At 36.3% G+C, this 13,588-nt stretch overlaps 1 protein-coding gene across 3 annotated transcripts in view; it reads left to right on the top strand.

Moving 5' to 3' along the window:
• The window catches only part of LOC106872855 (thyroid adenoma-associated protein homolog), an 84,816-nt gene that overhangs the window by 55,485 nt on the left and 15,743 nt on the right, over window positions 1-13,588 (top strand). For all 3 annotated transcript variants that reach the window (XM_052977833.1, XM_014919991.2, XM_014919992.2), the window contains exons 26-34: window positions 2,432-2,551; window positions 3,592-3,714; window positions 4,692-4,789; window positions 5,251-5,337; window positions 5,559-5,693; window positions 6,872-7,040; window positions 9,822-9,928; window positions 11,131-11,614; window positions 12,779-12,850. In XM_052977833.1, coding sequence (XP_052833793.1) covers window positions 2,432-2,551; window positions 3,592-3,714; window positions 4,692-4,789; window positions 5,251-5,337; window positions 5,559-5,693; window positions 6,872-7,040; window positions 9,822-9,928; window positions 11,131-11,614; window positions 12,779-12,850 — 1,395 coding nt within the window. The remainder of the gene's footprint in view (window positions 1-2,431; window positions 2,552-3,591; window positions 3,715-4,691; window positions 4,790-5,250; window positions 5,338-5,558; window positions 5,694-6,871; window positions 7,041-9,821; window positions 9,929-11,130; window positions 11,615-12,778; window positions 12,851-13,588) is intronic.

Here is a 13,588-nt window from a genome sequence, read left to right as displayed (position 1 = left end):
TTGTTAACACAACGTTTCTGCTGATATACCCTCCAGCCTTCATCAGGTGTCTTGGGGAAATTTCGAAACTGGGTTCTCATTCCTAAGGTATTTTTTGATAGCGACGGCGGCGTGGTGGTGGTAGCAGCGATGGCGGCGGCGGCTGCTGCTGTTGTTGTTGTTCAGGTCACTGCAGTGGCCTGAATAATGATAAATAATAACAACAACAACATTGAAAAATACCTTAGGAATGAGAACCCCGTTTCAAAATTTCCCCAAGACACCTGATGAAGGCTGGAGGGTATATCAGCCAAAACATTGTGTTAACAACAAACAAGATGAGGACAAATATCTGTCAAATGTAAATAATGTACATAATTTCTCATCTCTTAAATATAGAACTGAATAAAAACAATCATTAACAACATGCTGGTGTCCTATCCAGAGAAGAGATTTATCTCACATTGCATTTAAGGTCAAATATTGATTTTATAAGCCTCTTGATATTTTTGAGGATATTCAGTTAGTAGTTAAGTAATAATTTAGATTATACATTAGTTCAAAACTCTTAAGATGTTATAATGTAATCAATAAAAAAGAACATCTGCCAACTGACAGATGCATGGTTCATGTCCTTTCAGTTGACATGTTGTTCTTTACTGTCTCAAAGAGATGCTTTTAATATCTGTCATAAACTACATGCTTGCAGAGCAATATATTTTTAAAGAAATAAATTTATTGAATACAATTATAACAGCTACTCGTTATTAAAATTAAAAGCATTTTTTATTGTTAAATATAGATAGTTTCACAACTTGAAACTATACTCAATCATTTCATGTGGTGTTGTTAGGAAACTACCAGCTTAGAGAAATCATTAAATTGGTGCAGTATATGCAACATATACCTTCATGATTTTTCTCTTTTTATTATTCTTAGAAAAACTTTGTATCCTTATGTTAAAACAAGTACATTTATAGTATTAATACTAACCTCTAAAACCCAGTTCCTGTGATCTTTATTCAATATAGCCCTTGTGTTTTTACTTGAATTCAAATAATTCCATATTTTAAATTTAGATTGGGATCCTTTGTCTAAAAGTTATTTCTTCAAGATAAGTCATAGAAAATGTGGTGAATAAAATTTCTTAAGAATCATTGTTTCTCTGTTGATTCTTTGACTGCTTCTTCTCTTACAATAACGAGTGGTGGTGGGAACTTCCAGTACTCTATAGAATCTTCAGTTTGTGATTTTATCACCAATTTTAACTCTTAGATTCATTAATGAGAAATGAGTCAACTCAGTAAGATACCAATCTGCTGCAGGTAACATTTTCAAAAGCTCTGACTGCTTGGTGGATAGATGTTTTGATGTTTTTCTTGTGAAGACACAATTGAATCACTGTAACATCCTGTTCAATGAAATGGTAGTCAAACATGTTACCTACTTAGAATGGTCCAGCTCTGCATATTTTATATATTATAGCAAGATAACTCAAGAAAATACAATATTTTTTGTAGAAGCCTAAAGTTTAAATGTTTCAAATAAATGTAAAAGACTTCATGTAAAATTTCTGACTGTGACTTTTTATTCAGTTGATGTTTTAAGTGTAAACTGAATAAAAAATGAAAAGCTTTATAAAATATTTGCCTTGTCCTTCATTTCATCATCATCGCTTAATGTCCATTGTTCAATTCTGACATGGATCAGACAGTATTTGTTGAGATAGATTTTCTTCAGACAGATGCCTTTCCTGTCACCAACCCTCAAGATATTTCACCATGGCCAGTCATGTTTTCACAACATTCGAAGCAAAGGAGACTGCTTGCATGATGGTAACATTCATTTGCAACAATCATGTAATGTCAAGGCAAGGAGACAATAAGACACACACACAACCAAATCCACCCACAAAGCTTTGTGGGCTATAGTAAAAGGTATTTGCCCACGGTGCTGGTTCAGTAAGTCTGAACTTAAAACCATGTGGTTGGGAAGCAATCTTCTTACCACACAGCCACATTGCATCTACAGCAATATTTTTGTTTTAGAATATATCATTAGTAATGTTATATTGGTGTGTTAGTCCACAGATCTTTGTATCATGGAATAATTTGGTTGAAATATCATCTAAAGCTAAGAGGATTTAAAGACTTCACCTGAATAAATATACTTGTAGTATTAAGAAAAGAATTTAAAATTTTTATGTTAGAAAAAGATGTCAGACTTTTTTGAGGTATAAAAATCTTATCTAAACCAGTTCATTTCCTTTATAATATAGACGTCAGCCTTTGATATCATTTAGGTATTTGTTAAAGTATCAGAAAAGATCTTACTAAGTCAAGGAATCTAACTTTAAGTTGAAGTCTGACATTCTCTTGTAAATTAGACACAAAAATTAATTTCCCATTTCTGATTTTCATCTTGATTTATTTCAATTTTAAAATATTTTTAGGCCATTGTTTCCACAGAACCAATCAGTACAGGGAATGTGAATTTCAAGCAGACTATGGTTAAGTTGCTTGATTTAGCCACAGATGAAAGCACCACTGATTCTAAATCAACAGAGAGCAAGGTTTATCTATTTTTTATATATATATATTTACCTTTTAATTCTTTGTCTCATTTAACTTTTTGGAATGATCTTTTGTATTAAAGGTTTCAGAAATGTAAAATATATTTGTTTGGATGAAATGTAAACCAGATTAAGCAGGGCCATCTACCTAAAGAGATTTGTGATTTGTCTGCCTTCCTACTTACTATGCTCAGAGTTGTAAAATGACTTACTCTAATTCACATAAACTTCTCGATTTACAGCAAGCATAAAATTATAAACAAAAAGAAAACAATTCATTAAGATATCATCATCATTTAACGTTCGTTTTTCCATGCTGGCTTGGATTGGACAGTTTGACATGGAGCTGGCTAGCAGGGAGCTGTCCTGACTCCAATTGTCTGCTGTGGTATGGTTTCTACAGCTGGATGCCCTTCCTGATGCCAACCACTTAATTGAGTGTGATTGGTGCTTTTTGTGTGTCACTGGCAAGAGTACATTTACACAGCACTAGCACAGGTACTTTTTATGTGGCACCAGCACCTGAAACAACAAGCCTGTATGCATGGAAGACAGTGATTTTACTTAGCTTGACATGTCTTATCAAGTACTGTAAATTGCCAGGTATTACAGATTAAGTATTATAAATATATATATGGGAATCATAACAGTAAAAAAGAAATTGGTAGAGATGGAAGGAGGGGACATGAAATACAGCTTGACATAAAGTGAATTTGGTATTGGCCAAATATGCTCAAGGAAGCAGGGTTTTTTTTTTAACCGACACAGCGGATGATGCTTAATTTGAAACCATCACAGTTTCTTTAGTAAATCTGTTCTCATGTTTAATTCATGATGATTGCTAGGAACCTCAGAAAAATTACATTTTTTAAATGAAATTAGACAATATGTATGTATGTGTGTGTGTGCACGCGCATGCATATATGTATGTATGTGTGTGTTTATATATAACAAAAAAATGATTAACTACTATTTGATTTTGTGTTTCATCTATTTGTTGATGCTTTGAAGTTGTTTAATTTTCACTATTTCTACTTTAGGTGCATGCCCTCAATATTCTTCGCTCTTTGTACCGAGATACTCGTCTTGGAGAAAGTGTTGCCCCATATGTTGCTGATGGTCTGAAGGCAGCTATATTAGGATTTTCATCACATCTCTGGGCTGTAAGTGAAGGAAGCATTTTATTTTATTTTTATTGTTGTAACAACAAACAACATAAATTTTATAACATCTACATAGACAGTTCATATAACACTTTTGTGTTGCAATGTTCTGGAGTCTGTAATTCTTTAAGGAGCCAGTGATTTTATCTTGAAATGTATGCCGCTGTCATCTCTACTTAAAAGGAACACATGTTTGCATCATCATTGTTTCAATGTCTACTTTTCCATGCTTGTGTAAGTTAGATGCAGTTCATTGAAGCTAATTTTCTACCACAAGATGCCCTTCTTGTCACCAACACTCACCTGTTTCCATGCAAGGTAGTATTTCCTCATGGCCTGACATGTTTTCACTACTTGTATAACAATGGCAATCATTTACAACTGTGATGTCAGGACAAGGAGACATAAACACATACACATTTACACTCACATGTTTATATAGACATACATGTGTGTGTGTGTATATATATATATCGTCATTTAATATCCTCTTTCCATGCTGGCATAGTTTGGAGCGTTTGACAGGAGCTGGCTTGGCAGAAGTCTGCATCAGGCTTCAGTGTCTATTTCAGCATAGTTTTTTACGGCTCGATGCCCTTCTTAACACCAACTATCCCACAGAGTGGACTGAGTCCTTTTTATGTAGTACCAGCTTATATATAAATATATATACATATACGAGGGCCTCTTTCAGTTTCCACCTATCAAGTCCACTCACAAGATCTTGGTTGGCCTGAGGTTATCGGATAGGAGAAAACACTTTCCCAAGGTGTCACACAATAGTTCCAAACCTGGAACTATGGGGTTGGGAAGCAAACTTCTTAACTGTGCAGCCACATCAGCTCCTCACTCAGCCATAACTACATCTCTAGATTTTAAATTACCAAATGCATTGAATTCACATTGCATTCTTTAATTTTCCTCACTAATTTTCATTTTTCTTTTCTTTTTTTCTGTTTTCTTTTTTTTTTTCTCAGATAACAAATTCTGCCACACTTTTACTGAGTTCCCTCATGACTAGAATTTTTGGTGTTAATCGTACAAAGCTTGATAAAAATCTACCACGTAAAAATTGGTGAGTAAACTAGAAAGTGGAAACTATATTTATTAAAAAATAATTAATTGACCAGGTAGAGGTTCTCTCGTTGGTTCTTATATGTGGTAATATTTGCTAACATATTGTATTAAGTTCTTGATCTATATATTAAATAGAAAAAACAGATAATTATTACTTTAAGTTACATCATCATTATAAAAGTTACCTGTCATTAATAGGTAATCACCAACAACTTGAGTAAATGCAACAGACTTCAGCAGCTACTATCACCATTAGGATGTTGGTTGTCAGTCACTGTCACCTTAAGACTCTCCTCTAAATTCTCCCTGCATTCATTAATTATTTTGTTTGTCTCTTTTTTGTCATACAGTCTGTTGACTCTAATAAATCTTACAGTATGGGTTCATACCAATGTAAGATTGCCTACTTTTTTTTATTTTAATCTCTAAATTCCAAGAATTGTTCTTTTATCTTTTCAGTCAAACTGGACGCACATTCTTCACTCATTATCCAAGTCTGTATCAATTTCTGTTGGAACAAATTGATAAAGCAAGCCCTCAGCTTCAGTAAGCCTCATATCTCTGTCATTTTATTAGTTTTGGTAGTTTAATATACTTTGATTCTCTTATTAAATTCTTGTTGAATAATATTAATATATATTACCATTAGAAAATATTCTAGATTGTTGGGACATATTTGTTATTGAATACCTTCCTGTAGGAAAGAATCATGACATTATGGCGATTCACTAATGTATAAGGTTTTTTGGGTTTTTTTTCTATTTCAGAGAAGAAAAGGGTTCTGTATCAATAAATCCTACTCTATACCCAGTTCTTCTCGTTCTTGGACGTCTTTATCCTTCAACTTTAGATGGAATACACATGGGACTAAATTTAAATGCTTTCATTCCATATATAATCCGGTATGTATTACCTATATGCTTACACACACACACACACACACCAGGTATTGCCTTCCCTGTCATAATTCCAAAAATGGAATTGTTGTGATACACTTTTTAGAATAACAGTAGCACCCTATCAATAGAATTCATTTCAGGAATCGATGGAAGATTTATATGCAGCACTGAAAACATTTATTTTTATAAATTAATTAGAGGAGAAGGATCAGTGTCTAAGATCTTTGCAATTCCTCCCAGACTTGTGAGGTTGATGCTGCTGATGTTTAATATGAACAACCGTAGAAAATAGCTGGGAGAGCATTCCAAAAGGTTCCACTTCTGGGTGGGAAAGATTGGGAAAAGTGCTTACTGCAGGTTCTGAGAGGTGAGATACATTAAAGTTACAGGAGTAGGAGGAGAGAAATAAGTCTGTTGGGGTTTCTGAATGGAAGTGGTATATGAGTGTCTGAGGCAACCATTACTCCTTGCCAATCATTGCAGTCACATGCTGCTGTAACTCACTCCACCACAGTCTTCCCTTTTCAGTTCTTGATGTCACTGCTCTGTCTTTGTTACCCACAACAAACTCATTTTCCAGTTACTCGGGATGTGGCCCAGGTTTTGAGCCCTGATAATATGGTCACTATCTGACCACCATTACTAACTTTCGTTCTGCTTCCATCTCCTTCAGGACTGAATAAGTCATTTTGCAGGCTGTCAGCACTCACCTGTAGTTTATCATCTTGAACACCTGCAAGGATCATACTTCTCAGGAGGTGGCATGATGCTAGTTAATTCAAAGACGCAAAATCTATTACAGTAGTTGCTGATGAAGCAGAGAAATGGCCACATGACCATACCAGCGCAATCATCTCTCTTGCACACCACAACTGATGCTTCTTAGGTCCAACTTTTCTCTCAAGGTACTTACACTCTGTTGAGTATGCACACTGACATTACATATCCATCGGAGCATCAGCAATATTTTAAGCTCTAATTTTAATGAGTTTTTTCTTGTTAGTATGCATCTGCATTTTTCATTGGCTAGTACAATATAGCTAAGATGTGTATAATATAAAGGTTTTAGAATATGTCTCATATGTGTACTTCATGCTAAACCTTTATACAATATACCCCATGTATGTAACTGTAATAAATGTTATGCCATGTATAACTAATTGACTGTTTATATATTTCAGGTGTTCTGCCAGTCCTATAATGAAAACCAGAGAGATGGCTGCTAGAGCCTTAAAACCTTTGGTATCAAAAGATCAGTTGGCACTAACTATAAATAAACTTCTCTCACATATTCCCTCAGAAAAAACCAGTGAAATTTCTCAGAATTTCTTACATGGACTCTTGCTTCAAGTAATTTTATGATTTTTATTTTGTTTGTTGTTTCTTTTCTCCCTGCCTTCAGATCAATCCTGATTAAGTAGTTTCAGGGCATCTAAGCCATTAGCCAAACAGTGAGGCACAACTTACAGATTTTTCTTTCCAGTTAATCATGTCTCCCCTTAGCTGAGGACTGTACTGCATTGTACATGCATTGATGCATTATATTGGGTGCAGAGTGACAGTATAGGTATCTTCACAGTCTACTTTCTTACTACGCACCCTCACATTCTGGTGATGGCAGCAGTTGATGTTTCTCTGTTCTTATTATTGGTGGTTTGGAGCCAGTCAGGCAAAGAGATTGATGATGCAGTTGTTTTTGTGTGTGTGTTTTTTTTATGTTTGTTTGGGCTGGGAAGGAAAGTTAATGTTTTTAGATGATAGAAGTGAGAGTAAAAGAAGAGAACCAAAGTGAAAGTATGAGAAAGAAAGTAGTAGACAGCTATATGACAGTTGTTGGTGAGGGGATTGAATAGAAACAACTTGACAGTTGTTGCAAAGAGTATTAGGATCTATTCCATCTCAATGCAGCACCATGCATTCCTTACTCTTTCCCTCCCTTCTACACTATCAAGTAGCAACCAGCAAGCGAACTTGTCACTGCCACTACAATTACCGTATTTTCCGGTGTAGAAGCCACTATTTGTTTTGTTTTACTTTCGTGTTTTGATAATGTTATTTTTTATCTAATAAAGACTTTTATATTGACGAAATATGTTTGTTGTTGATTATAGTAAGATAAAATCATGACAATAACAATACATCTCATAGTTGTAAAATAAGGTATTTTGAAACTACATATATGTCAACAACAAAAAGCTAGCTGCGTACTCGTTGCTCTATGGTGTTGATTCTCTGAACAGAGTGGTGACATTTAGTAGAGATGACCCAGAAGTTGTTCCTCTTCGATTACTATTGCAAACAGTAGTAGCTTTCTTCAACCGAATACATGCCGTTGATTGGTTGAAATTACCCAAATACAACAACTTCAACACAAAATAACTTCTAAAATACGTAGCGGGGGATTAGCATAGACAGATACAATACACTGTCATCTCTTGTTACACAGGCAGTTGGAGAGGGGATAGATAATGTTATGAGCAAAAGGGCAAGGGAAACCAAAATGTTGATCTTAAACATTTCAACTGCCTTCACTATTATCATTGTCATTCTTATTCCCATTTTTCCATGCTTGTGTTGCTTGGGCATGTTTTCTCCATTACAGCATTTTACCGTTATCATAATTTTCTGACAAAGTTCAGGTGTGGCCCACAATGAAGTATTGCTCCCACATTTGTGATGATAGATGACTATGTGTGCTATTGCATCACCAACATCCAAGACAGCAGCCACCTGACTGATTGGCATAAAATCCTAGACATCCTCCAACCTTCTAGCCTACAGGTGTACTGTCTCCTCTCTCTACTCCTGCTGTAATGGCCTCTGCTCCTTAGAACTGACTGAGTTTATGCCACCATCACTTATGCAGTTGTAAGCCATTTGTCATTCCTCCTCAGAATGTCAACCCTCTGGAATTCCCTCCCTGCTCCTATATTTCCTGTAGATGTTGACTTGCAATGGTTGAAGAGGAACATTAATGGCACCTTGTTCACTGGTTTTAGAGAGCATGTGAAGGATATGCGCACTGCTCCTTCATCCAGATTCTACGAGTAAAAAAATATTCATCAAGTTCAGTCTCTTAAGATTAACCTTTGATACTTCATATGTCTCCCCCAGTCCTCCATCTTCCCATTCACTTGAATTTTTATAACTTCTATATACCACTGCCTCTTTTATATGCATCACAATGTCCATACAAGCAGTCTTCTTTGTTGCACACTACATCTGGTTTCTCGTTTTTCCTTCAGCTCACTTATATTTTGCCATTTACACATGTTAACTTTACACAGCCATTGTAGTATGCTCAATTCACTTCTTTCCAGCCTTTGCATATCTTCTACCTTTAAGGCCTGCATCCCACTACTATGTAGCATTATGCTATCATATAACAAAGCACTATGCTGCATGATTGTAGCATTGCACCACCATACAACATTGCATTGTCATTCAGAGTGCACGTTTTCTTTCATAGGCATCATGTAATCTGTTGTTCATTCTGAGAGAAACTTTTGTTACTAACAAGGCAACAAATCTCTGAATGCTCCTTTTCCCTCTTTTAGTGTGGCAACTGTCCTTGTGCAGCATTAGAACCAAACATTTATAGCAGAAAGAAAAGAAGTGAGCATGCTAGGCTGGACATGTAATGTTAGTGTACATGAGCAATGGAGTACAATGAACCAGGAGAAAAAAATAGGTATACGAGGAATTAGCTGTAATAGTGCAAAAGAGAAGACAGATCTATTATGTATATTAGAGGCTGTGGATTCAATGGACATGTTATGTATATAGAGGATGTAGATTTGATGAAGAAACTAAATGATTTAAGTGAAAGGAACATGCATAAGAGGAAGACATGGTAAGAAGTATTGAAGGCTGATCACAATTTGTTAAATCTGACAAAGGAAATTATAAAGGACCACAGCAAGTAAGGAGATACTGTGCTAGAGAAGATCCATGGAAAATGGACATAAAATTATGATGATGTAATTCATTGCCTATATAAGAAATGTCCATCTGATCCATGTCTATCTGACCCCTGCCCATCTAACCTCTGACCTTGTAAATTTTAAAATGTTGGAAATTGTTTGTCCATTTCAAGTATATGATTCCAAAACTCATTCCTTATTTTTTCAGATACAGCAATTGGTTCTTCTCCTTCCAACTCTGCTACAATGCCACCAAGAATCTGCTATTCAGGATGTAATGGAAACTTTCCATAAAAGATTGTGGATTCTTTCAGAGTAAGTGTTTCTGCATTTATTTTTGGTTCTACTTCAGAATGGTCCAACTCATGCCAGCATGAAAAGCGGATACAAATTAATGATGAAAGGATTTTGTTTTTTCATTATCATTAGTGTAACATCATAGGTGTGTGTTGGCACTCCGTCGCTTATGACGTCGAGGGTTCCAGTTGATCCGATCAACAGAACAGCCTGCTCGTGAAATTAACGTGCAAGTGGCTGAGCACTCCACAGACACGTGTACCCTTAACCGCGATCCTATGACCTCGAGTCCGCTGCCCTAACCACTGGGCCATTGCGCCTCCACTTTTCGATTCCCAGACCAGGCGTTGTGAGTGTTTATTGAGCGAAAAACATCTAAAGCTCCACGAGGCTCCAGCAGGGGATGGTGGCGAACCCTGCTGTACTCTTTCACCACAACTTTCTCTTACTCTTACTTCCTGTTTCTGTTGTGCCTGTAATTCAAAGGGTCAGCCTTGTCACACTGTGTCACGCTGAATATCCCCGAGAACTATGTTAATTTCACGAGCAGGCTGTTCCGTTGATCGGATCAACTGGAACCCTCGACGTCGTAAGCGACGGAGTGCCAACAACAAAAATCCAGACTACATTATCCTCGTATCCTTAATTTTTTAAGACTTTTCAGTGTGACTTGTGAGAGAGATTGGGCTGTTATTGCTAACATGTTGAGTGACCCAACACAAGTTTATGTGATATAGCATGGAGAGGTGTTGTGGTGGTGGAGTTTAGATGGGTAACATAGTGTGGTTGTGGTGTGATGCTATTTAATCCTAACTTTACTCTGACCAAACATGCCTATGAGCAAAGATAATCAATCCATGGCCATCACCTCTTTTGTTTTTTTAGGAATTAGTGTACATTATCCAGTTTTTCCTTTTTAAAGACACTAGATAATGTAGGGTGTGGTTTGAGGGAGTTGTGGTTGTTACTTCTGGTGTGTGAAATGACCACATAGAAGCTCCTCCTTCACTGGTGCAGTGTTAGGTATGACAAAAGAGTGCAGTTGGGAAGTGTTGTGGAGTGTAGTGTGGTAGTGTGTGTGGGATAACAGTATGTATCTGTGTGTGTTTGTTTGCATATTTGTGTGTGTCTGTCACCTCAGTGTATTTGTGTATGTGTGTGTAACTTTTAATAGTGTCTTCTGACAATTTCTAATCATTGTTTCTTATTTGTCACTTCAGACCCTCAGTTTGTTTGATCATCCGACAAGTCGCTCTTGACATTACCATGTCATTTGTCTCAGATGATTTCTCCTGTCAAAAATCTTCTTCATCCCAGTCACTCCTTGTTTCTGCTCTCATGGACCTTTGTGATATAGAATATGAAAAACTAAGCTTTCTTTCTCCTCTCTGGTTTCCCGGTCAGGCTCAATATTTAGTGACTGTATGTAAAATCCAACTCTGGAAACTGAAACAGACTCAAAGACAATGTGAAGACTTTCCAGCTTTGCACCAAATTCTCATAGATTACTTGAATTCTTCTCTCTATGAAATTCGCTTGGAAGTTCTTCATTGGATAAAGACGGAATGTGCATTCAGGAATCAATTGGAAAATAACAGTAAATCATTCCAGCATTTCCTGGATTTTGTCTGCCAGTCTACTGAGCTTGTAGACTCCTTATTGGCTTTTATTTATTCAGAAGATCACCCACAATGTCTGGCAGAGGTAAGTTCAGTTATTCAATATCTCAAGATTTCAGTTGTGTTAGTTTTTCTTCACAAACCTAGAAAATATTGTGAGAGAAAAAAAATGAAATATTGAAAATGTGTATCTCACTGTTTATCATCATCATCAAACCTCTGTTTTCCATGCTGGCAGAGTCTGGTGAGCTGCATAACTGCATCAGGCCCTAACGCCAGCTTTGGTATAGTCTCTATGGTCGAATGCCCTTCCTAACATCCACCACTTTACAGTGTATACTAGGTGCTTTTTTCATGACACCAACACTAGTGAGGTTGCTCAGTAACTTGCAGAGCAGGAAAGACAAGAAAACGAAAAGTAGAAAAAATCCCACAGCTGGGTGGGAGGTGGTTTTATGCCAAATGTTGAAAACTAAAGTATGATAGAGGGACAAGCACTCGTGTTTTATTATAGTAGAGATACATGGCTTTGCCACCCAATGCAAAGTGGGTGAGAGCAACTGGAAGGACGATAAAGATGGTAACAGGGTACCAGAGCATACTCTCAAGGTGCAAGGAGAATATAGACTGTGGAGTATAAGGGAGAATATAGACTGTGGATCAAGAGGGGAGGAAAGGGTGGATAATTGTGGCTGGTTTTTCTACATCTGGATGCCCTGCTTGTCACCAGCCCTCACTTCTAAGCAAGATATTGCTTCACCATAGCCAGACATGCTTTTGTAGAAGATTGTAAATGGACACTATTTGTATGATGGCGACACTCATTTACAACTATTGAGTAATATCAAGACAAGGGGAGACAGACACACACATGCACACACGCACACACGCATGCACGCGATGAGTTTCTTAGCTCTCATAAAACTCTGAGCTACCGTATTCAATAAATTTACTGTACCTGAAAAGTTATTTATAAGTATAAATATTCGTAAATATACAGCTTTACAACTAATCCATTCAAGCATGAAGAGACAGACTTGTGGTGGTGGTGGTGGTGAGAATGTCAACAGTGCTGCTGCATACACAATCAAGAAATAGGAGTTTTAATTTGGGTTATCTTTATTTATTTATTTTTTGTTTTGTACTTAGTAATAAAGCCTTGATTTGAAATCTGAACAATGTTTCTATTTTATCAAATCAAAATTTCAAATTTCAAATATTTAAAAATTTCCTTTTATATAATCTTAAGGTGTTGCGGCTCTTTACTTGCCCACCAATAGCAAGCCACATAGCCCAGATGGATATATTGAAAGCTTCTAAGGTATGAATATTATTTTACACACTCATTTATTGGCAGATTTATAATGAAATTGTTGAAGTTTGTTGTTTAGCTCCCAAGTACACCATGATTGTGGTGTGGTATGAAGTCCAAAACCTTGGTGGTAATGTTGGATCTTGAGCTCTGAGATAGAGTTGTGAGGTCCGTCTTCACTGGATTACCATGTGATTATGTTATGGTGAGGGCGTGTAGGACTCTATTATACTGAATTCTAGAGGGACAAAAGAAGTAGAAAAGTAAAGGATGTCTTGATAATATGAGAGTGGCAAAGAAATAGAAAAAAAAAAACAGAAAGTACATGACAAGAGAGAAAGAAAGAGTGAAGCAATAAGAAAGAAAAGATAAAAAAGAGAAGAGAAATAGGTGATGGAGAGAGATAGAGTGAAAGGAAAGAGAATGACTGGAAGTCGCAAAGCTTTCAGTGAGGAGTAGGAAGATGGGTAGACTAATAAAATACAAAGTTTCAGTACAATAAATCAGTTACAATAAATTTTTGTTGTGTATACTTTTATTATAAGTAAATCATAAAAATGCTTCACAAGTTGAGATGAGCATTTCATATTTAACGTATCAAATAAAGGTAACTCAGGGAAAGCAACTCTTCAATACATGAGAGAAGTTTCAGTGTAGTGAAACTAAACATTCTGAATCAGATAAATTTGTTTCTGGAGATAAAATGATATTGATGGTAGTAGGAATGGTGTTGTTGGGGGGGGGGGG

Source organism: Octopus bimaculoides, chromosome 2 (assembly GCF_001194135.2).
Source record: "Octopus bimaculoides isolate UCB-OBI-ISO-001 chromosome 2, ASM119413v2, whole genome shotgun sequence".
NCBI lineage: Eukaryota > Metazoa > Mollusca > Cephalopoda > Octopoda > Octopodidae > Octopus > Octopus bimaculoides.
Note: the sequence above shows the minus strand (reverse complement) of the source record. Positions and strands in the feature narration are given on the sequence as shown.